Genomic DNA, 23,679 nt, shown 5'->3' with positions numbered 1-23,679 from the left:
GTATGGGAAATGGTGAAGGGGGGCCTTACCGGAATTTCACAAAATCTATATTCATGCCATCAGGTTGGAGGCTACCCAGATGGAATATAAGGTGATGTTCCTCCAACCTGAGCGTAGTCTCATCACGACAGTAGAGGAGGCCATGGATTAACATATTGGAATGGGAAGTGGAATTAAAATGGGTGGGCACTGGGAGATCACGCATGTCCTGGTGGATAGAGTGTAGGTGCTTGGCGAAGCGGTCTCCGAATCTATGTCGGGTCTCACCAATATTTAGGAGGACACACTGGGAGTACTGTCCACAGTGTATGACCCCAACAGACTCTCAGATGAAGTGTTGCTTCATCTGGAAGGACTGTTTGAGACCCTGAATGGTAGTGAGGGAGGAGATGTAAGATGTAACGTAGAACTGTTCCACTTGCAAGGATAAGTGCCGCAGGGATGAATGGACAAGGGAGAGCATAGAAAAATTGGGGGACGGACACCAGTGTAAGCTTGGAACATAGACTGTTCTATGTAGCGGACAAAAAGGCAGGCATAGCAGGGACCCGTGTGAGTGCCCATGGTTACACCTTTTGTTTGGAGCAAGTGGGAGGAGCCAAAGAAGAAATTATTGAGAGTGAAGACAAGTTCTGTTAGATGGAGGAGAGTGATGGTAGAGGGGTACTGGTTGGTTCTGGTGTTTAGAAAGAAACCGAGCTTTGAGGCCTTCCTGGGTGGGGGTTGGAGGAGTACAGGGACTGGACATCTATGCTAAAAATAAGATGATGGGGGCCAGGAAACCTGAAATCATTGAAAAGATCCCGAGTGTGTGAAGTATCACAAATGTAGGTAGGAAGGGACTGAACCAGGGAAGATAAAATAGAGTTGAGGTATGCAGATATGAGTTCAATGGGGCAGGAACAAGCTGAAAAGTGGGTCTACCTGGTCAATTGAGTTTGTGGATCTTGGGTAGGAGGTAGAAATGGGAACTGCGAACTATGAGGTTGGTGGCAATGGATGGGAGATCCCCGGAATCAATAAGGTTGCTGATTGTGTGGGAGATAATGGCCTGGCGTTCCTTAGTGAGATCCTGTTCAAAGAATAAGTAAGAGGAGGCGTCTGAGAATTGTCGCTGAGGCTCAGCAAGGTAGAGCTCGGTCCGCCAGACTACTATAGCGCCTCCTTTATCTATGGGTTTGATGGTGAGCTTAGGATTAGCGTGGAGGGAATGGAGAGCAGAGAGTTCGGAAGGTGTGCGGTTGGAATAGGAGAGAGGAGTGTTGAAGTGTAGACAGTTGATGCCCTGTTGGCAGTTGGCAATGAAAAGATCCAGAGCAGGCAGAAGACCAGGGTGGCGTGTCCAGGAAGAGGAGACAGGTCGAAGACGGGAGAAGGGGTCATCATTGTGGGGTGGAAAGTCCTTGCCAAAGAAGTCAGCTCAGAGACAGAGGCGGTGGAAGAAATGCTCAGTGTCTTGGCAGACGCGGAACACGCTTAGATGTGGGCACAGTGAGACACAGGTGAGGCCCTTACTATGGTCAGAACATTCTGACTCAGAGAGGAGGGAAAGGTCAGAGGGAATGTTGAAGACCCAGCATGGATGAGAGCTGGGATCCAGGCAGTGGGGCAGGGGGGAAGGGGGTTGGTAGTGTCTGAGGAAGAGTGAGGTGTTGGGTAGTCAGGGATGGTGGGGTGAGAGGAAGATGGAGTCTCCAATGACCCAAGAGCTGGCAGTGGGACCTGAGAGACATGGGATTGCAGAATGGTGGGGGGGGAAGGAGAGCAGTGGGTGCAGACCTGACCTGGATATAATGACCTGTTTTTATATTGTTTTAGATTGTGTGGAGGTGTCACATCTCCTTCAGTTTAATTTTGCCAGTCTTAGTGCGACCTCTTATTGCTTGCTTTTATCAGTCATGAGCACTTCCATATTTGACGATGTTCACTTTTTTCAATCAGCGTGTTCTTAGATCCATGAGAGATGTTTCGTAAATAAATAGGTTGAAAGCTCCTAAGAATAAAGCACACTTGCTACTCTGAGGTGTGCATATTGATCAATCACATCCAGATAGTTATTGATGTGTGATGGAGAGCTGTCAGGTTTGCTAAAATAGCCAATTAGAATAATACTATTTGATGAAGCTCTCTTTTTAAAAAATATAAAGCAGATTAATTACACATTATCTTAAATTGTTCCTGTGCATAATGTGTAGAGGAAACCCTCCTGTTCACTTGTGAAGACCTGATGACAGATCTTGGTTAACCAGGCTTGGTTAACTTACAGTTTCTATCCTTATTCTTAATAATATATTACCATAGCTGGTTGGGATATCCTTTTACTGTTTGTCACATTTGATTACTCCTTGCTGTGATACCTTTTGCTCAATGAACGTGACGTGATTAGGTACAAATTTGATGTTTTCATAATTTACCACTATACACATGAATAAAATTCTGTTTTATTATTGGTAAGTTAGAATAATTCCTTTCATTATATTTCCAAACCTGAATATTTTTAGTTTGATTTTTATCATCTAGAGTAAAAGAAGAAAAATGAAATTAATTCTGTAAATGAAATATTGTGTTATATTGTTAAATGATCAAATTGTGTTGCCAGTTGGCAGATTAAACTGTAGAACAATGGCAGAAGAATAATATCCCAAGTTGTACAGTTAAGAAACATTGGATATTATATTGCACTGAACTGTCAGTCTTTTATTTACACTGAAGACCTAAAACTTCTGAGATTTGTGAGATTCCTGGCTGGCGTAAAGAAGCAAAAGCTAATCTCTTATTATTTTTCTTTACAGCTGCAGCCCCTGTTGTGCCTGAATTGAGTAGCGACATAGACACAAGTAACTTTGATGATATTGAAGATGATAAAGGAGAAGTAGAAACGTTTCCAACCCCAAAAGCTTTTGCTGGGAACCAGTTACCTTTTGTAGGATTCACATATTTCAGAGATAGCCAGTAGGTCTTTAACACTTGTACCTTAAAGACATTTGAAATTTATATTTGATAATGTTGAATTTATACAGTTGGATAAGTTAACATTTACAGTGCCTTGTAATAGTATTCAGCCCCCAACCCTTTGTTCACATAATTGGGTATTACAAGCAGGAATTTCGATCAATTTAACTGACAGCTTTTACTTGTAAATCACATGCTCCTTTTTTTCCCACCGTAGAGCCCAAAAACAAGGAAAATTGTAAAGCATGAAAAACTAAAACATCAAAACCGGAAGTATTCCTCCCCCTTTGCTCAGTACTTCTTGCAGCTATCACAGCCAGTAGTCTTTTTGGATAAGTCTCTTTCTGCTTTGTACAATGTGATGGAGCAAGATTTGCTCATTCCTCCTTGCAAAATTGCTACGGCTATGCAGGTTAGTTAGGGAGCGGCAGTGGTTTGCAGCAGCATCTTAAGGTTTTGCCAGAGATGTTCTATTAGGTTAAGGTCGCTCCATGGTTTCTCTAGCGGTTGCTTTGGGTCGTTGTCCTGCTGAAATGCGAACTTTCACCGCAGTTTAAGCTTTCCGGCAGAGGCTAGCACGTTTTTAATCTAGGATCTCTCTATATTTAGCAGCATTCATCTTCCCATCAATCCTGACTTAGATTTCCAGTTCCTGCTGCTGGAAAGCATCCCCATAACATTACGCTACATGCACCATACTTCACACTATAGATGGTGTTATCTGGGCTGATGCGAAGTATTAGTTTTATGCCACATATATGCTGAGTGTTGAGGCCAAAAAGTTCCACTTATCTCATCTGACCACAAGACCTCCTTCCACATCTTTACAGTATCTTCTAAGTGATGCTTTGCAAAGTCTTTAAGGGTAAGGATATGCTTTTTTTTTTTAGCTAGGGAGTCTTCTTTGTCACTCTTCTATATATAGCTTTTTTTTGTAAGGTCTTGGAGATTGTGGAGCCATCAACTTTATCTTCAAGTTGCAGCCACCAGCTCCTCCATCTCACTCAGAGTGTCTGTTGGCATCATAGTAGCCTGTCTTTTAAGTGCCATTCTTCTCCAGTGACTAAGCTTAGAGAGACAGCCTGACCTAGTCAGTGCACCCGTGATTTCTTATTATTTCCACTTTTTCATGATGAATTGCACTGTTCTCTGGGATATGTTCAGTGCTTTTGAGATAGTCTTGTACCCTTCCCTGGATTTGGGCGGCTTTATTATCATTTCTTGACTTGCCTTGAATGCTCTTTTGTTTTCATTTTGCTTTGGCCTGTTCTAAATATCATACTGTTGCACTTTACAGAAAGAGGGACTATTTATTCAGGTGGTCCTCCAACTTAGTACATCAGCAAATTGGGTGAGTTGTGAGGTAATATACAGTATGCACACTGTTTTGTGGATTAGCTCAAAAATTCTCCCATATATTTAAATTTAGAAAATGAGACAGTAAAATGTGAAACTAGTAGGGACTGAATAGTTTTTCAAGGCATTGTAGATATACTGCACAAAAGTCTATTTGAATTAATAACGTTGTGTCTAAGTTCCATTAAAATAAGGGCATCACACTGCATTGTATTTATACAAAGCACAACTCATCAAATGAACAACATTGAAGGTCAATCCATGATATCACCAAAAGTGTGATTAAGTCAACATTTTTTTTGCAAAAAGTTTTATTTTATTATTTTAAATAGAAGTATGTTTAATTGTCAAAGTACTTAAAAAATTTTTAAAATATCTTTGCTCCACCTATAAAATAAAACCATGACAAAAGTAGATATTTTAAGTATCTCTGACGCAGTGTTTGAAATATTGGCACAACACAAAATAAGGAGTGCTTTTTCAATAATAACAGTAAAATCAAAATACTGCAGGCTCCAGCAATAGAAACATGAGATTATATGAACTTCTTTGTTTCTCTACTGAGCTAGAGTATTACAGAACTCACTCAGGATGACTTGATGCATTTTCTTTCAGTTTCTTCCTTGTACCTCTATATACTGACTGTATGACAGCAGCAGCATGATCTTCATTTTTACTTGTGTTCCTAGGTAGTTCCTCAGTGGACTGTATATTCTCCTCTTGGCCATCTGCTGATGCTGTTGTAATTATTTGAGAAGCTGTATCTTCCTTGGATTACTTGTGTTCCTAGGTAGTTCCTCAGTGGACTGTATTTTCTCCTCCTGGCCATCTGCTGATGCTGTTGTAATTATTTGAGAAGCTGTATCTTCCTTGGACACTGCTTTTGATGGTGCTAACATCACTGAAGAGGCAGAATTTTTCAAAATAATTGCTTCTGGTGTTGCCGCAATAACTCCAGATGCAGTGTCTTCCAATTGTCCTTGTTCAGATGTCAACATTATTTAACAGTTCTACTTGAAAGCATTATGTCAATACTTTCTAACAGAGGTTTAGTAGTAAAATTCTAATGTCAGGTTTGTGTAGGTTTTCCCTCAGTGCTTCTTGACACTGTGGCTTACAATCAAATTGAACTGTTTAACAAACCTAAGTATTCAGAGCATGAAGTGATTCAGTTAACATGTTTATTTAACTCAAACAAGAGAAAATCTGCAGTTGCTGGAAATCCAAGCAACATACACAAAACGCTGGAGGAGCTCAGCAGGCCAGGCAGCATCGGTGGAAAAGAGTATAGTCGACGTTTCAGGCAGGTTTAAAAGTTGGGAGGGGAGAGAGAAAAACTCAAGTCTGTGGGTTTATGATAGACATCGGTGGTTAAGGTGTCTTGGGAGATAGAGACAGTGAGATCAAGAAAGGGGAGGGAGACAGCTAATCCACTGATGTCTATTATAAACCCATGGGTTCACAGCTACCTGGACTATACCTCTTCCCACCATGTTACTTATAAAAACGACATCCCCTTCTCTCAACTCTTCCGTCTTCATTGCATCTGCTCGCAGGATGAAGCTTTTCATTCTAGAATGAAGGAGATGCCCTCCTTTTTGAAAGAAAGGAGCTTCCTTTCCTCCACCATCAACACTGCCTTCAACCATATCTTTTCCATTTCATGCATGTCTGCTCTTACCCCATCCTCCCAAAACCCTACCAGGGATAGGGTTCATCTTGTCCTCACCTACCACCCCAACAGCCTTTGTGTCCAGCACATAATTCTCCGAAACTTCAGCCATCTCCAACAGGATCTCACCACCAAGTACACCTTTTTTCTTTCTTCCCACCCCCCCCACTTACTGCTTTCCCCACAGGGATCACTCCCTATGCCAGCGGTCCCCCAACCACCAGGCCGCAAAGCATGTGCTACCGGGCCGCAAAGAAACGATACGAATCAGCAGCACCTTCCCTCATTCCCTGTCATGCACTGTTGAACTTGAACATGGGGTTGCCAACTGTCCCGTATTGCCGGGACATCCCATATATTGGGCTAAATTGGTTTGTCCCATACGGGACTGCCCTTGTCCCGTATTTCCCCTGCTAAGGTAGAGCATTCCTATGAAACCTTTCCTGCCGAAATGATGAAAAGCAAAGAAGCAATTACCATCAATTTTATACGGGAAAAATTTTTGAGCGTTCCCAGACCCAAAAAGTAACCGACCAAATCATACTAAATAACACATAAAACCTAAAATAACACTAACAAAGCAGGAATGATATGATAAATACACAGCCAAGATAAAGTAGAAATAATGTATGTACGTCATAGTCAGGAAGATTAAGTCAAAACCGATCTGTGGAAAAAGAAATCGGCACGTACGCGCATGCGCACGTCACGCATATGCACACAGGTGCCCGCACAAGGCTTCATGGTCATGGTAGTCTTTATCGGGGTAAACACTGTCCCATATTTGACTGCTACTTTTGTCCCTTATTTGGGAGTGAGAAAGTTGGCAACCCTAACTGTAGAAGACATGTTGAGGTGAGTTTAACCCTACTTGAACACCACCCCCCCACCCCCCTGGTCGGCCGGTCCACAAGAATATTGTCAATATTAAACTTGTCCGCGGTGCAAAAAAGGTTGGGGATCCCTGCCCTATGTGACTCCCTTGTCCATTTGTCCCTCCCCACTGATCTCCCTTCTGGCACTTATCCTTACAAGTGGAACAAGTGCTACACCTGCCCCTACACCACCTCCCTCACTACCATTCAGGACCCCAAACAGTCCTTCCAGGTGAGGCGACATTTCACCTGTGAATCTGTTGGGGTTGTATACTGTATCCTAGCAGCACACACAAAACACTGGAGGAACTCAGCAGGTCAGATAGCATCTATGGAAAAGTGTCAGTGTGGCCTCCTGTATATTGGTGAGACCGAATGTAGATTGGGAGACTGCTTCACCGAGCATCTACGCTCTATCCACCAGAAAAAGCGAGATCTCCCAGAGATCAACCATTTTAATTCTACTTCCCATTCCCATTCCAATATGTCCATCCATGGTCTCCACTGTTGTGATGAGGCCATAATCATCTTGTGGTTCTCTGCTCCTCCCCCCACCTTTTAAATCTACTCCTCAGCTTTTTCTTCCTCCGGTCCTGCCAAAGGGTTTTGGCCTGAAATATCGACAGTACTCTTTTCCATAGATGATGCCTGGCTTGCTGAGTTCCTCTTGCATTTTGTGTGTGTTGCTTGGATTTCCAGCATCTGCAGATTTTCTCTTGTTTGTAATAGTAGAATCAATGAAAGACCGCAATCAACATGGCAGACAACTAGTGTGTAAAAGACAAAAAGGAAAACAAGAAATAATAATAATAAAAAATGAGCAATAGAAATCGAGAACATGAGATGAAGGGTCCTTGAAAGTGAGTCCATAGGTTGTGGGAACAGTTCAGTGATGGGACAAGTAAAGTTACCCCTTCTGGTTCAAGTGCCTGATGGTTGAGGGGTAATAACTGTTCCTGGACTCCCTGGTGATGTGAGTCCTGTGGCTCCTGTAGCAGCTTCTTGATAGCAGCAGCGAGAAACAGTACAGTCGGCCCTCCATATCCGCAGATTCAACCAACCGCGGATCAAAAATATTAGGAAAAAAAATTCCAAGAAGTTCCAAAAAGCAAAACTTGAATTTGCTGCGTGCCAAGCACTACACTGAACCCATGCGAATGAAGTGATGTGTAGGCATATCCTGCTGTAGCCTCCTGCCATTTCACAGATCCTCAGTCTCTCTCCAGCACTCGTTGTTTGAGCATTGTTCCCCTCGCGTCTCCTTCGTTCGCTACTTGTGTTGTGAGCGAGAGGAAGGAGTTTAAGGCTAGTAAGGGATGGCTGGCTAGCTATGTAAAGCGCTACAGCCTCAAGGAGTTAAGGATCACGGGAGAATCAGCATCGGCTGATGCCGAGGCAGCATCAGCGTTCCCAGAAGAGCTACGATGGTTATGTCTGTACTGAATATGTACAGACGTTTTTTTTTTGTCATTATTACGTAAACAATACAGTATAACAACTATTTACATAGCATTTACATTGTATTAGGTATTATAAGTAATCTAGAGATGATTTAAAGTATACGGGAGGATGTGCATAGGTTATATGCAAATACTACACCATTTTATATAAGGGACTTGAGCATCTGCGGATTTTGGTATCGGTGGGGGTCCTGGAACCAATCCCCCGCGGATGCTGAGGGACGACTGTATGACCTGAGTGGTAGGGTTTTTGATGATGAATGTTGCTCTGTGTAGTTAATGCTCATTGGTGGGGAGGGCTTTACCCATGATGGACTGGGTTGTATCCAATACTTTTTGTAGGATTTTTCATTCAAGAGCATTGGTGTTTACATACCAGGCTGTGAAGCAGCCAGCCAATGTCTCTTGACCACACTTAGTCAAAGTTTTGGATGTCATGCCGAATCTTTGCAAAGTCCTAAGGAAGTAGAGGTTCTGCTGTGCTTTCTTTGTAATTGCACTTGTGTGTTGGGCATCTGATGATAACAGAAGAATTTAAAGTTGCTGACGGTCTCCACCTCTGATCCTCAAATGAGGACTGGCTCATGGACCCTTCCCCCCCCCTTGTTTCCTCCTGCTAAGGTCAATAGTCAGCTCCATATTCTTGATAACATTGAATGAGGTGTTGTTGTTGTGGCACCACTCAGCCAGACTTTCAATCTCCCTCCTATATGCTGATTTGTCACCATCTTTGTTTCAGCCAATGATAGCAGTGTCATCAGCAAACTTAAACATGGTATTGGAGCTGTGCATAGCTGCAGTCATAATTCGAAAGCTAGTAGGGCAGGGGGCAAAGCACACAGCCTTGTGGTGCTTCTGTGCAAGTGGAGATTGTGGAGATGTTGTTGTCAATCTAAGCAGACTGGGATCTGTAAGTGCAGAAATCGAGGATCCAATTGCACAAGGAGGTATTGAGGCCTAGGTCTTGGATCTTAGTGATTCTTCTGAGGGGCTGGTAGTATTGAATGCCAAACTGTAGTCTGTAAAGAGCATCCTGATAATCTTTGCTGTCCAGGTATTCCGGGATTGAGTGAAAAGTCAATGAAATGACATCTGCTATGAACCTGTTGTGTGGTAGGCAGATTGGAGTGGATCCAAATCTCTTAGGCAGGGGTTGATATCTTTTTATCACCACTTCTCAAAACACTTCATCACTGTGGATGTAACTGCTTCTGGACAATGGTCACTGAGGCAGGTTTCCATCTTCTTAAGTATAATTGAAGCCTGCTTTACATAGCTGAGTACCTCACACTACTGAAGTGAGAGGCTGAACACTCCAGTCAGTTGACCACCACGGGTCTTTAGTACTCAGTGAGGTACCCCGTCTGGACTGGATGCTTTCCGTGGGTTCACCCTCCTGAAGGATGCTCTTACATTGGTCTCAGTCACAGAAATCACAGGATTATTGGGCTGTGGGAGTGCATAATGGTTTTGACGGTCAAAGTGAGCATGGAAGGCATTGAGCTCATCTGGAAGCGAAGCCCTTTTGTCACCTATGTCAATTGATTTCACTTTGTGATAGCATTCAATCCCTGTCACGGTTGTCGTGCATCGTTTGCTAGCTGCTGTGGCTGTTGATAGTTACGAAGATTTGTTGCAAAGACAGCACTGAGCCAGCTTTCTTGGGGAGAAAAATTTGTGTAAATGGAATATAATCAGGATGTGAAAAACAGCAGTATAGTAATACAGTGAACTACAGTATTCAGATAATTAGCATGGAGTATCATGTTTCTCCAAAAGAGAAAATCAAACTTTAAAGGTAAAAATAGGCTTGAAATCTTACAGTCAGCAATTCTGTTACCTATTTCATACCCCTTTTTTTGCCAAATTCTTTTCACAATTCAGGAGCAAGTACGATGTTTTGATAATTTTGAGTACCTTGATTAGATTTGCCGTTCTTTTATTTCACTGGAATTGTCTGATATTCTTAAGACCGTAAGGCCATGAGATACAGGAGCACTCGGCAGAGTCAGCTCTGCCATTCAGTCACGGGCTGATCTAATTTTTCCAGTCATCCCCACTCCCCTGCCTTCTCCCCGTACCTTTTGATGCCCTGGCTAATCAAGAACCGATCTATCTCTGCCTTAAATGAACCTAATGACTTGGCCTCCACAGCAGCCCATGGCAACAAATTCCACAGATTTACCACCTTCTGACTAAAGTAATTTCTCTGCATCTCTGTTCTAAATGGACGTCCTTCGGTCCTGAAGTCGTACCCTCTTGTCCTAGACTCCCTTGCAATGGGAAATAACTTTGCCATGTGTAATCTGTCCAGGCCTTTTAACATTCTGAACGTTTCTATGAGATGCTCCTTATTCTCCATAACTGCAGAGAATACAGCCCAAGAGCTGCCAGACGTTTCTTATATGATAACCCTTTCATTCCTAGAATCACTCTTGTGAATTGTCTCTGATGAACCCTCTCCAATGTCAGTATATCCTTTCTAGAATAAGAAGCCGACAACTGCACACAATACTCCAAGTGTGGTCTCATGTGTGCCTCGTAGAGCCTCAACATCACATCCCTGCTCTTATATTCGATATGTCTAGAAATAAATGCCAGCGTTGCATTCGCCTTCTTCACCACCGACTCAACCTGAAGGTTAACCTTTAGGGTATCCTGCACAAAGACTCCCAAGTCCCTTTGCATCTCTGCATTTTGAATTCTCTCACCACCTAAATAATAGTCTTGCCCGTTTATTTCTTCCACCAAAGTGCATGACCATACACTTTCCAACATTGTATTTCATTTGCTACTTCTTTGCCCATTCCCATAAACTATCTGAGTCTCTCTGCAGGCTTTCTGTTTCCTCAACACTATCCGCTCCTCCACCTATCTTTGTATCATCGCCAAATTTAGCTACAAATCCATTAATCCCACAGTCCAAATCATTGACATACATCGTAAAAAGCAGCGGTCCCAACACCAACCCCTGTGGAACTCCACTGGTAACCGGCAGCCGGCCAGAATAGGATTGTTTTATTCCCATTCTCTGTTTTCTGCTGATCAACCAGTGCTCCACCCATGCTAGTAACTCCCCTGTAATTCCATGGGCTCTTATCTTGCAGGTGCAGCCTCATATGCGGCACCTTGTCAAAGGCCTTCTGAAAATCCAAGTACACCATATCTACTGCAGCCTCTTCGTCTACCCTGCTTGTAATTTCCTCAAAAAATTGCAGTAAGTTCGTCAGGCAGGATTTTCCTTTAAGGAAACCATGCTGGCTTTGGCCTATCTTGTCATGTGCCTCCAGGTATTCAGTAATCTCAACCCTAACAATCGATTCCAACATCTTCCCAACCACTGATGTCAGGCTAACAGTTCTATAGTTTCCTTTTTACTGCCTCCCACCTTTCTTAAATAGCAGAGTAACATTTGCAATTTTCCAGTCATCCGGTACAATGCCAGACTCTTATCGATTCTTGAAGGATCTTTGTAATGCCTTCGAAATCTCTCCAGCTACTTCCTTCAGAACCCGGGGGTGCATTCCATCAGGTCCAAGAGATTTATCCACCCTCAGACCATTAAGCTTCCTGAGCACCTTCTCAGTTGTAATTTTCACTACACATATTTCTTTCCTTGACACTCTTGAATGTCTGGTGTATTGCAGATGCCTTCCACTGTGAAGACTGATGCAAAATATGCATTCAGTTTTTCTTCCATCCCTGCATTTCTCACTACAATATCTCCAGTGTAATTTTCTATTGATCCTATAACTCCCATCAGCTCTCTTTTACCTTTTAGAACATAGAACAAAGAATAGTACAGCACAGTACAGGCCCTACGGCCCACAATGTTGTGCCGACCCTCAAACCCTGCCTCCCATACAAGCCCCCACCTTAAATTCCTCCATATACCTGTCTAGTAGTCTCTTAAACTTCACTAGTGTATCTGCCTCCACCACTGACTCAGGCAGTGCATTCCACGCACCAACCACTCTCTGAGTGAAAAACCTTCCTCTAATATCCCCCTTGAACTTCCTACCCCTTACCTTAAAGCCATGTCCTCTTGTATTGAGCAGTGGTGACCTGGGGAAGAGGTGCCAGCTATCCACTCTTATCTATTCCCCTTATTATCTTGTACACCTCTATCATGTCTCCTCTCATCCTCCCTCTCTCCAAAGAGTAAAGCCCTAGCTCCCTTAATCTCTGATCATAATGCATACTCTCTAAACCGGGCAGCATCCTGGTAAATCTCCTCTGTACCCTTTCCAATGCTTCCACATTCTTCCTATAGTGAGGGGACCAGCACTGGACACAGTACTCCAAGTGTGGCCTAACCAGAGTTTTATAGAGCTGCATCATTACATCGCGACTCTTAAACTCTATCCCTCGACTTATGAAAGCTAACACCCCATAAGCTTTCTTAACTACCCTATCCACCTGTGAGGCAACTTTCAGGGATCTGTGGACTTGTATCCCCAGATCCCTCTGCTCCTCCACACTACCAAGTATCCTGCCATTTACTTTGTACTCTGCCTTGGAGTTTGTCCTTCCAAAGTGTACAACCTCACACTTCTCCAGATTGAACTCCATCTGCCACTTCTCAGCCCACTTCTGCATGCTATCAATGTCTCTCTGCAATCTTTGACAATCCTCTACACTATCTACAACACCACCAACCTTTGTGTCATCTGCAAACTTGCCAACCCACCCTTCTACCCCCACATCCAGGTCGTTAATAAAAATCACGAAAAGTAGAGGTCCCAGAACAGATCCTTGTGGGACACCACTAGTCACAATCCTCCAATCTGAATGTACTCCCTCCACCACAACCCTCTGCCTTCTGCAGGCAAGCCAATTCTGAATCCACCTGGCCAAACTTCCCTGGATCCCATACCTTCTGACTTTCTGAATAAGCCTACCGTGTGGAACCTTGTCAGATGCCTTACTAAAATCCATGTAGATCACATCCACTGCACTACCCACATCTATATACCTGGTCACCTCCTCAAAGAACTCTATCAGGCTTGTTAGACACAATCTGCCCTTCACAAAGCTATGCTGACTGTCCCTGATCAGACCATGGTTCTCTAAATGCTCATAGATCCTATCTCTAAGAATCTTTTCCAACAGCTTTCCCACCACAGACGTAAGGCTCACTGGTCTATAATTACCCGGACTATCCCAACTACCTTTTTTGAACAAGGGGACAGCATTCGCCTCCCTCCAATCCTCCGGTACCATTCCCGTGGACAACGAGGACATAAAGATCCTAGCCAGAGGCTCAGCAATCTCTTCCCTCGCCTCGTGGAGCAGCCTGAGGAATATTCCATTTAGGCCCCGGGGACTTATCCGTCCGAATGTGTTTTAACAACTCCAACACCTCCTCTCCCTTAATATCAACATGCTCCAGAACATCAACCTCACTCATATTGTCCGCACCGTCATCAAGTTCCCTCTCATTGGTGAATACCAAAGAGAAATATTCATGGAGGACCTTGCTCACTTTCACAGTCTCCAGGCACATCTTCCCACCTTTATCTCTAATCGGTCCTACCTTCAGTCCTGTCATCCTTTTTTTTCTTCACATAATTGAAGAATGCCTTGGGGTTTTCCTTTACCCTACTCGCCAAGGCCTTCTCATGCCCCCTTCTTGCTCTTCTCAGCCCCTTCTTAAGCTCCTTTCTTGCTTCCCTATATTCTTTAATAGACCCATCTGAGCCTTGCTTCCTAAACCTCATGTATGCTGCCTTCTTCCACCTGACTAGATTTTCCACCTCACTTGTCATCCATGGTTCCTTCACCCTACCATTCTTTATCTTCCTCACCAGGACAAATTTATCCCTAACATCCTGCAAGAGATCTCTAAACATCAACCACATGTCCATAGTACATTTCCCTGCAAAAACATCATCCCAATTTACACCTGCAAGTTCTAGCCTTATAGCCTCATAATTTGCCCTTCCCCAATTAAAAGTTTTCCTGTCCTCTCTGATTCTATCCTTTTCCATGATAATGCTAAAGGCCAGGGAGTGGTGGTCACTGTCCCCCAGATGCTCACCCACTGAGAGATCTGTGACCTGACACAGTTCATTATCCAATACTAGATCTAGTATGGCATTCCCCCCAGTCAGCCTAGTTGACTTTTATGTGCTTAAAAAGCTTTTAGTATCTTCTTTGATATTAGTCACCAGCTTGCTTTCATAATTCATCTTTTCCTTTCTAATGACCTTCTTAGTTTCCTTCTGCAAATTTTTAAAAGCTTCCCAATACTTTATCTTCCCACTAGCTCTGGCTTCCTTGTATGCCCTCCCTTTTGCTTTTACTTTGGCTCTGACTTCACTTGTCAGCTATGGTAGTGTCCTTCTTCCATTTGAAAAATTTTTTTTGCTTGCAATATATCTGTCTTGCATTTTCCTCATTTTTTACAGAAACTCCAGCCATTGCTGCTCTGCTGTCCTTCCTGCTAGTGTCCCTTTCCAGTCAACTTTGGCCAGTTCCCCTCTCATGCCATTGTAATTTCCTTTATTCCAGTGAAATACTGATACACTGGAACTTTGTTTCTCCTTCTCAAATTTCAAAGTGAACTGGATCATATTGTGATCATTGTTCCCTAAGGGTTCCTTAACCTTAACCTCTCTTATCACCTCCGGATCATTGCACAACACCCAATACAGCACAGCCAGTCCCCTAGTGGGTTCAACAACAAGCTATTCTAAAAAGCTATCCCTTAGACATTCTATAAATTCTCTCTCTTGAAGCCTAGTATTCGCCTGGTTTTCCCAATCCACTTTCATGTTAAAGTCCTCAATGATTATCATGACATTGCCTTTCTGACATGCCTTTTCTATCTCCTGCTGTAATTTGTAATCCACATCCCAGCTGCTGTTTGGAGACCTGTATAACTGCCAATAGGGTCCTTTTACCCTTGCCATTTCGTAACTCAACCCATAGAGACTCTACATATTCTGATCCTATGTCACCCCTTTCTAACGATTTAATATTATTTCTTATACACAGGGCCACACCACCCTCTCTACCTACTAAACTATCTTTCGGATACACCGTATATCCTTGGACGATCAGCTCTCAATGGCAGCCACCCTTTAGCCAAGTTTCAAAGATGGCCAGAACGTTATATTTGCCAATCTGTAGCCGAATTTCAAGATAGTCCATTTTATTTCTTATGCTGCGTGAATTCAAATGTAACACTTTCAGTCCAGTATTTGTTGCTTTCTGTTTTAACTGCACCACGTCTCTATTCCCCTGTAAATTATCCCACTGGCTTTGATTCTGTCTCATCTCTGTCCTTTCTATCATCTCAGTTGAACGCTATCTTTGATTTATTTCTGTTTTCCCCTTCCTCAGCCCCATCCCCCTGCCAAATTAGTTTAAATCCTCCCTAACAGCTCTATTAAACCTGCCTGCTAGGATTTTGGACCCCTTTGGGTTCATGTAACCTATCCTTTTTGTATAGGTTATACCTCCCCCAGAAGAGGCCCCAGTGATCCAGGAATCTGAAGCCCTGCCCCCTACTCCAGTCTCTCAGCCACCCATTAGTATGCCTGATCATGCTATTCTTGTGCTTGTTAGCGTGTGGCATGGGCAGCAATCCTGAGATTCCTACCCTGGAGGTCCTGCTTTTCAGCTTCCTACCCAACTCCTTGAATTCTCTCTTCAGGACCTCCTCCCTTTTTCTACCTATGTCATTGGTATCAACGTGTACCAAGAATTCTGGCTGTCACCCTCTCACTTAAGAGTAGTCTGCACGCGATCCAAGACATCTGTACCCTGTCACCTGGGAGGCAACACACCATGCGGGTCTTTCTATCCGGCTGACAGAACCTCCTGTTTGTTCCCCTTACTATGGAATCCCTTATATCTACCACATTCCTCATCACCTTCTCTCCCTTCTCCACCACGGAACCAGGCTCAGTGCCAGAGACCCGATCGCCGTGGTAATTCTCTGTCAGATCACACCCCCACCCCAACAGCATCCAAAACTAGATAACGATTACTGAGACGGATGGCCACAGGGGTGCTTTCTACTGTCTGAGTTCTTCCCTTCAGTCACCCACTTGTCTAACTCCTGCAGCCTCGGGGTGACAAGCTCCCTGTAGCTCCTATCTATCTCCTGATCACTTTCCCTAATAAGCTGTAGGTCATCAAGCCGCAGCTCCAGATCCTTAACAAGGTTTCTCCGGAGCTGCATCTCGGTGCACCTGGCACAGATGTGGCCATCTGGGAGACTGGAAGATTCCCAGGACTCCCATATCTGACACTGAGATCAAAGTACTAACCCTGAAGACATACTCTCTATTCCTCAAAAAATGCAAGGAAAAATCCAAAGTCCACTTACACACTTACCTCGCCAAAGCCCAAATGAGCCAAAGCACTAACACTCTGACTCAGAACACTCCATCAATGACTGCTCCTTTGACCACTCTGCCAGGCAGTGTCTTCCTTTTATGTCTGAATCTTCCCTGTTCTCCAACCCACGATTGGTGCTCTGGTTATAGCCAAGTTCCCATGAAGCTTTCCCCTTTTAAACTTCACTCCCAGACCTGTGCGCTACCTCCTCTCTCGTAGCTCTCCATTTCACAATTGGTTCGCCGGTTATCTTTAGTGAGTAACAATTTTTGTGTAGTAGTTCTGGCTGCTTTTACAATTTAAGAGGTTCAAAAATAGTATTAATATATTTATTAGAAACTATAATCTAAATTTCTTTGCATGCTTACATATTGTTGGAAATTCTTAAGTGTTTGCATTGTTCTAATTCAGGGCTGGTGAACCTATGGCATGCACGCTCAAGATCTGTCTGTCTGTCTAGGTACCATATCCGATGCGGACTTTCGTGACCTTGGTTTTCCATGTAGATCTATCCTTCGTTTTTTTGGATGACTTCCATTTTCTCGATGTGTAGCCACCTGGCTATGCTTTTGATGTACATAAGCCGAGGTCTTCCTCTAGGTTTACTCCCCTCAATCTTTCCAGAGAGTATGAGTTTTTCTAGTCCATCTTTCAGCATGTTGTGTCCTAGGAATCTGTCTTTCTCTTATTGTTGGTATGAGTGATCGAACTGCTTGGGCTCTTCTGAGAACTTCTTCATTTGATGTGTGTGTGGTCCATGATATTTTTAACATTCTCCTGTACAACCATAATTCAGCTGCTTCTAGTCTCTTTTCCATTGCTGGAGAAATGGTCCAGCATTCACTTCCATAAGTCAGGATAGAATAAATGTAGCACTGCAGTATTCTGTTTTTAGTGTGCGTGATTATCTTTCTGTCTGTTAATATGGTCTTCATTTTTTGGAAAGCTTCTTTCGCCATTGCTATTCTGTATTTGATACCTGTGTCGCACCTGCCATTACTTGTTATTAGGCTGCCAAGATGTTTGAATTTGTTGACTTGTTTGATGTTTGTATTTCCAATCTTGATCACACATTTATGGGATGTTTGCCTTCCTGGAGATGGCCATGCTTTCTGTCTTCTTGGTGTTGATTGAGAGGCCTCTGCGATTACTTTCTGCTGCCACTATAGTGAGTAGTTCTTGAAGTTTTGTTTCTGAGTCAGCTATTAGTACGATGTCATCAGCATATCTGATGTTATTTATATTATGGCCTCCAATTGTGAATCCTTTGATGTCTTTGATACTTCTCAAGGTAATTTCACTATACAGGTTGAATAAGTCTGGCGAAAAGACACAACCTTGCCTAACTCCTCTCATGATATTCACATACTCACTCACTTCTCCTTCTATTCTGATGGATGCTGTCTGGTCCCAGTATAAGTTTCTTAAGAAACGTATATCTTTCCCATCTATGTCAAGATCTTGAAGCATTTCCAGAAGATCTTGCTGTCTGACAGTGTCAAAAGCTTTTGTATAGTCAATGAAACATAGGTAGATGTCTTCTTGTACCTGGATGGCTCATTCACAGATCATCCGCAGCATGAAAATTGCATTTCTAGTTCCAGTGTTTTCCACAAAGCCGCATTGTTCTTTACTGATTTCTGGTTTTATACAGTGTCTTGCTCTCATCATGATTACTCTGAGAATAATTTTTGCCACGTGGCTCATCAGGCTTATAGTACGATGTAACTCAAATTCTGTTGCTCCCTCTTTCTCTGGAAGTGTGATGAACACTCAAGATAGCACGTGAAAAAATTTAGTTGGCACACAGCTTACAGTGTTGTCCCTCAATTCTTTTAAACTTCACCCGTAATAAAAAGATACGGTACATAATGATCATTTGCTACCAAATGAAGCAGCAGATTTTTTTTACAACCCGAGAGAAGTGCAATGTTTTCATCAGAAGCGTTTTTATTGGAAATTGTCAGCTAGACGGATGCAAGAGCATGTGACGTTAGAGGGTACGTTTTGAAATCCTCACAGTCCTGGATTTGGTGATATTTGGATAGTAAATGATTACAATAGCAATACTATTTAGAAATAATGTAACTTTTCAATTGTCATTTAAGATATTAATAACTTTTGAAAAGGTTTTCTAAAATGCTACATTTATTTCTGTTATGCTTTTATAGCAAAACAATAAATACATGTAAATAAGCAACAGGACTCATCCCTTTTCCTTAAAAAGTCCAGAATTATTGTTGATAATTCATTAATTGGTAATCTTTGTTCAACGTTTTCATGGCATGCAAGAGAAGTTTTTTAAAATTTTATTGCCAATTTTGGAACATTTTACTGCCCTCACAGTGACACCCACTGTACAAAAGCTAGGCAAGGAGTTAAACACCTTCTCAAAATTTCACCCAAGCTGGAAGCTTTCTTCGGGGGTTTTAGTGAGAGCTTTCTTGTGAAACTGTAGAAAGTTAAGTAAAGTACATATTAACTTCAGTACTGAATTAATGGAGATTGTTATCTTTCTACATGTGTGCTTCAAGTCGAAATCTGAATTAATCTATGCAGGAAATTATATTAACAAAACAGCTTATGTACAGGAGGTGGTGTTCCTACAAAATGAACTGTGGCTCTGCAGGCTTGAACACTTCCCACCTGGCATCCATGGGATATCAACTTAACTATTTAAACTAAAAGTCAGATGATCATTTCATTAAGTCTTTGGTTAAAGAAGGACGATCTCCAAGACTGGCCATGAAAATAGTCTTACTGCACAGTCTTTATTCATTCTCTCTTTGAAGATGTCTGCTTTGAGGACATACTTGCTTATGGTAATGTCTGATGAGCAGAGCAGTGATGCAGTGCCAGTGTTCCCTCGAATTTTTTTTTACAGCTGTGCAGACCAACTATTACTCTGAAAAGGAAATTTTCACGTGGCTTGAAAACTGTGGCACAATAAAGCTTTATATAAAAGAAAATTTCAGCTGAACGACAACGAAGGCTATGTGCACATGAGCATTTCAGTTATTGCGTGGCCAATCATCCATGCATTTTAGGAGGAACAGTGCATAGTGCTCACCCAGTATGATGATTCTGTGAGGTACCTTGGAAATGAGTTATGCCCTCTTAATACTTCTTCTAACTCACAGTAGCCCCTCAGTCAAGAAAGGGACAGAGTTCACTGAGGTAACTTTGGATTGGGAAAGATTCCTGCTTTGTGATCCACTGCACTTCCTCTGCATACATCTGAATAACAAGAAAGATTCCACTCTTTGTCCAATTCAGATGCTCTGCACTGAGAGATTGCTTACAAATGTGCCAACCACTGCAAAGGATTTTTTGGCTACACCTCCAACCTTCTCCTTCATATAGGCACTTAACTCTCACAGAGCCTGAAATGATGTGGGCATCCATTCTCCTGGATATTATTCTTAAACGTGTTGACCATGGGCCGAGGAGCAGTGTTCATGTATCTTATGTACACAGATGGTGTCTCCGCCAAGCAACAGAAGCATATCAACAGAAGCGTCAAGTTGGGGTATGTTGTCACGATGTCTTTAAGGTGTAAATGACTGCATGCAACTTCAGGAGTTGGGACTTCATCCTTGTTATTGGGAATATGGTTACAGTCAGTAAGGATTGGGAAGGGTCACAACAAATCCACTGGCTCTAATTCTAGCAGCTGCTGATGTTCCAGAACATGTCTTTGGAATGTATGAGGAAGTAGTTACATCTGATGCTCAGCTGGCTCCCTGCTGTGCAACGGGTATGCTAGAATAAGTAGTAGTCCAAGGTGCTGTCCCTGAATTTACAGCTGTATCTGGGTCTAATTCTTCTGAAGTGTCAAAAGGTTTCTAGCTAGTTTCCTGGAGTCCACTGGTGCATGCTGCACCATGTGTCCATCTGTGTTCTGCAATGTATCGTTACTGTTTTTCCAGCCTACCTTGCTACCCTTCCGAGATTCTCCACCACTCTCTGTGATAAAGTTTAAGGCAATGGGGGATTCTCAGATCCCTGTAAACAATGAATTAAGTACTGACTATGTCTGTGACTGCAGTGTGTTTGAATAATGTCTCACAGCTGCCTTCTTTGGAGCAAGATGATTAAAGTTTGCCCAGGTCCACATAAGATGTCTCTGGGCTTTTCACCCTTTTTGATTTTGACAAAAAGCAGTACCTGATGGAAATTAGACAGAACATTCCTTTCTTAATTAAAGCATAAATTTGACGGATGTTCTTATCTTTGTAATTAAGTTGTGGCTCCAGCAAACCAGATAGGACATTCTTTAATTAAGGTGGCTGGAGTGTCTGACAAATTGATTGTACTTTTGTATCAGTAGTCCATTGACTTGACCGGAATGGTTATCAAACTGATTGTTCGTTTGTATCGGTGGCCTTATAACTGCTGACAATTTTGATATCAGGAAGTGAACTTGTTGAGCCGCCGGGGAGATGAGAAAGAGTCTCTCCCTGATGTCGGGTCCAAGTTCACTCGCCGGCTGAGCTCGAAGAAATAAACGGGTGAAAAGATAAAAGTAACAATCTTTTTGTGCTGTTGTTATTTGATCCAGCAAAGTTACGTTTACATCCGGATGACTGTCTTGCCCACATGTAAATGACTGTGCCCAGGGCTTCTATGGCCACTCTCAGCATCCAACTCAAACTATTGTCCAATGGTGATTTATCACTGCAGCCTGGTGCAGTGAGTTAAGGCTGTGGAGCTGATTCTTTTGTAGCTTCTGTTGAAAAGTGAACCACTGATGCATTTGGTGCACTGTTCATCCCTTGTGTGCTCTTACTAAGTGGTGAACACCCATGCGTTTTCAAGTTGGGTACTTCTCTCTTTCAGCCTTCAGGGTTTATCTTTGGATTTGAATCTGAAGCAGAGAAGTACTGGGTAAAAATTCAGTGTGAAGCATAACAGGAAGGTGGTTCTTCTGTTTGTCTTGCTTTACACCTTTGCCTCTGCTGAGGCAGCCTCAGCTTCATGCTCCTCTTTGAAAGCACTCAATGTAGCCTGTACATCAGCTTTCTCCATGTTTATATGAGCTTTCTCCATTTGCATTTCAACTTGGCGCTTTGCACTGCTCTCATTCTTGCCACTTCAGCTCTGGCAAGGGCCCATGCTGTAGCTATGGGGTTTTGTCGTGAAGACTGGATCGAATTTGCTCAGTTTTGAAGCAGTCATTGTAGCGTACAGCATTCATTGTGTTCTTAGACCACAGGTGGTGCCTTTGAAGATGAGTCATCTTTTCACTCTACTCGCTGTGCATGTGTACAAAGCTAGACAGGGAGGTAAACACCTTTTCAAAAATCACACAAGCCAGAGGCTTTCTTCAGGGCTTTTAATGAGAACTTGCTTGTGTAACTGCAGTAAGTTAAATAAAATGTGCTAAATTCAATGCAGAATCATTGCAGCCCTGAATATACTAATACTATTGATTATCCTCATGAGCAGTGTACCCCAAGGTAATATACACACACGCAACATTCTGTGAACTCCTGGCACAACGATAGCTTAATACCAATAAATGTAATACTTCCTTCAAAATATATACTAAATGTTTACTGTATTAAGACTCATAGATATTGCTATTTCAAGGGCAAATGGTGTGGGGGGGGGGTGATGGAGATGGATGCCTTTCTACATCATGTGCTTCAAGTTGAAATCCGAATTAATCCACACAGGAAATGATTTTAAAATCAGCTTGTGTACAGGAAGTGATGTTTGTACAAAAGGAACTGAATACAAAATGAACTGCCTCGACAGGCTGGAACAGACATGCTCTCAAAAAGGTTTGTCACCCTGGGAGCCACTAGGGTTGTATCCCCTCTATTGCCACTGCTCTAATGCAAACCTTTGTATTATTATTTTATCGCATTTTAGAATGTGCAGATTTCCATTCAGGTAAAGTTTTCATTTACTGTGCTGCAGAAAATAACTTACTACTTGAAAGATTTTTGCTTAGTTAGACTAGTACCTCAGATTTTTTTGTAATCCAACACACAGTACCTATAGAAAGTACTCACCTCACTTGGAAGTTTTCATTTTATTGTTTTACAACATTGAATCTCAGTGGATTTAATTAGGCTTTTTTGACACTGATCAACAGAAAAACTCTTTTGTGTCAGTTGGAAAACAGCTCTCTACAAAGTGATCTAAATTATTTACAAATATAAAACACAAATTCATTGATTGCTTAAGTATTCATCCCTTTCAAATTAGCATTTAGTAGCTGCACCTTTGGCAGCAATTACATACGGTCTGTGTGAATGGGCCTGTATCAGCTTTGCACATCTGGACACTACAAAATTTCCCCTTTCTTCTTTACAAAACTGCTTAAACTCTGTCAGACTGCAAGGAGATTGTGAGTGAATTGTCCTTTTCAAGTCCAGCCACAAACTCACAATTCATTTGAGGTTTGGACCCTGAGTTGGCCACTCCATGGCATTAACTTTGTTGTTTTTAAGTCATTCCTGTGTAGCGTTTGAATTATGGCTGGGCTCATTGTCTTGCTGGAAAACATATCTCCCAAGTTGCAGTTTTCTTGCAGACTGCAACAGGTTTTCCTTCAGGATCTCCCTGTATTTAGCTGCATTCTTTTTACTGTCTACCTTCATGGCAGGGATGGTGTGTTTTTGGTGATGTGCAGTATTTGGCTTACGCCAAACATAGTGTTTAGTCTGATGGTCAAAAAGTTTAGTTTTGGTTTCTTCAGACCGTACAGTTTTCTTGCTGATTTTAGAGTCTCCCACATGCCTTCTGGCAAACTCTAGCCAAGATTTCATCTGAGTCTTTTTAGCAGTGGATTTTTTCTTTGACAATCTCCCATAAAGCTGCAACTGGTGAAGCACCCGGGCAACAGTTGTTGTATGCGCAGTTTCTTCCGTCTCAGCCACTGAAGCTTGTAACTCCGCCAGAGCTGTCATAGGTCTTTTGGTGGCCTCCCTCACTAGTCCCTTTCTAGGCAGGTTCTTTCCGTTTCTTGATTGCTAACTTAACTGTACACCAAGGGATATTCAGT

General features: G+C 42.5%; 1 protein-coding gene across 4 annotated transcripts in view; it reads left to right on the top strand.

Annotated features, from left to right (window-relative positions):
- LOC140193983 (rho-associated protein kinase 2-like) overlaps positions 1 to 23,679 on the top strand; it is a 264,425-nt gene that overhangs the window by 134,286 nt on the left and 106,460 nt on the right. For all 4 annotated transcript variants that reach the window (XM_072251236.1, XM_072251238.1, XM_072251235.1 and 1 more), the window contains exon 9: positions 2,793 to 2,952. In XM_072251236.1, the coding sequence (XP_072107337.1) occupies positions 2,793 to 2,952 (160 nt within the window). The remainder of the gene's footprint in view (positions 1 to 2,792; positions 2,953 to 23,679) is intronic.

Source organism: Mobula birostris, chromosome 2, assembly GCF_030028105.1.
Source record: "Mobula birostris isolate sMobBir1 chromosome 2, sMobBir1.hap1, whole genome shotgun sequence".
Taxonomy (NCBI): domain Eukaryota; kingdom Metazoa; phylum Chordata; class Chondrichthyes; order Myliobatiformes; family Myliobatidae; genus Mobula; species Mobula birostris.
This window is presented reverse-complemented; position numbering and strand designations above follow the sequence as displayed.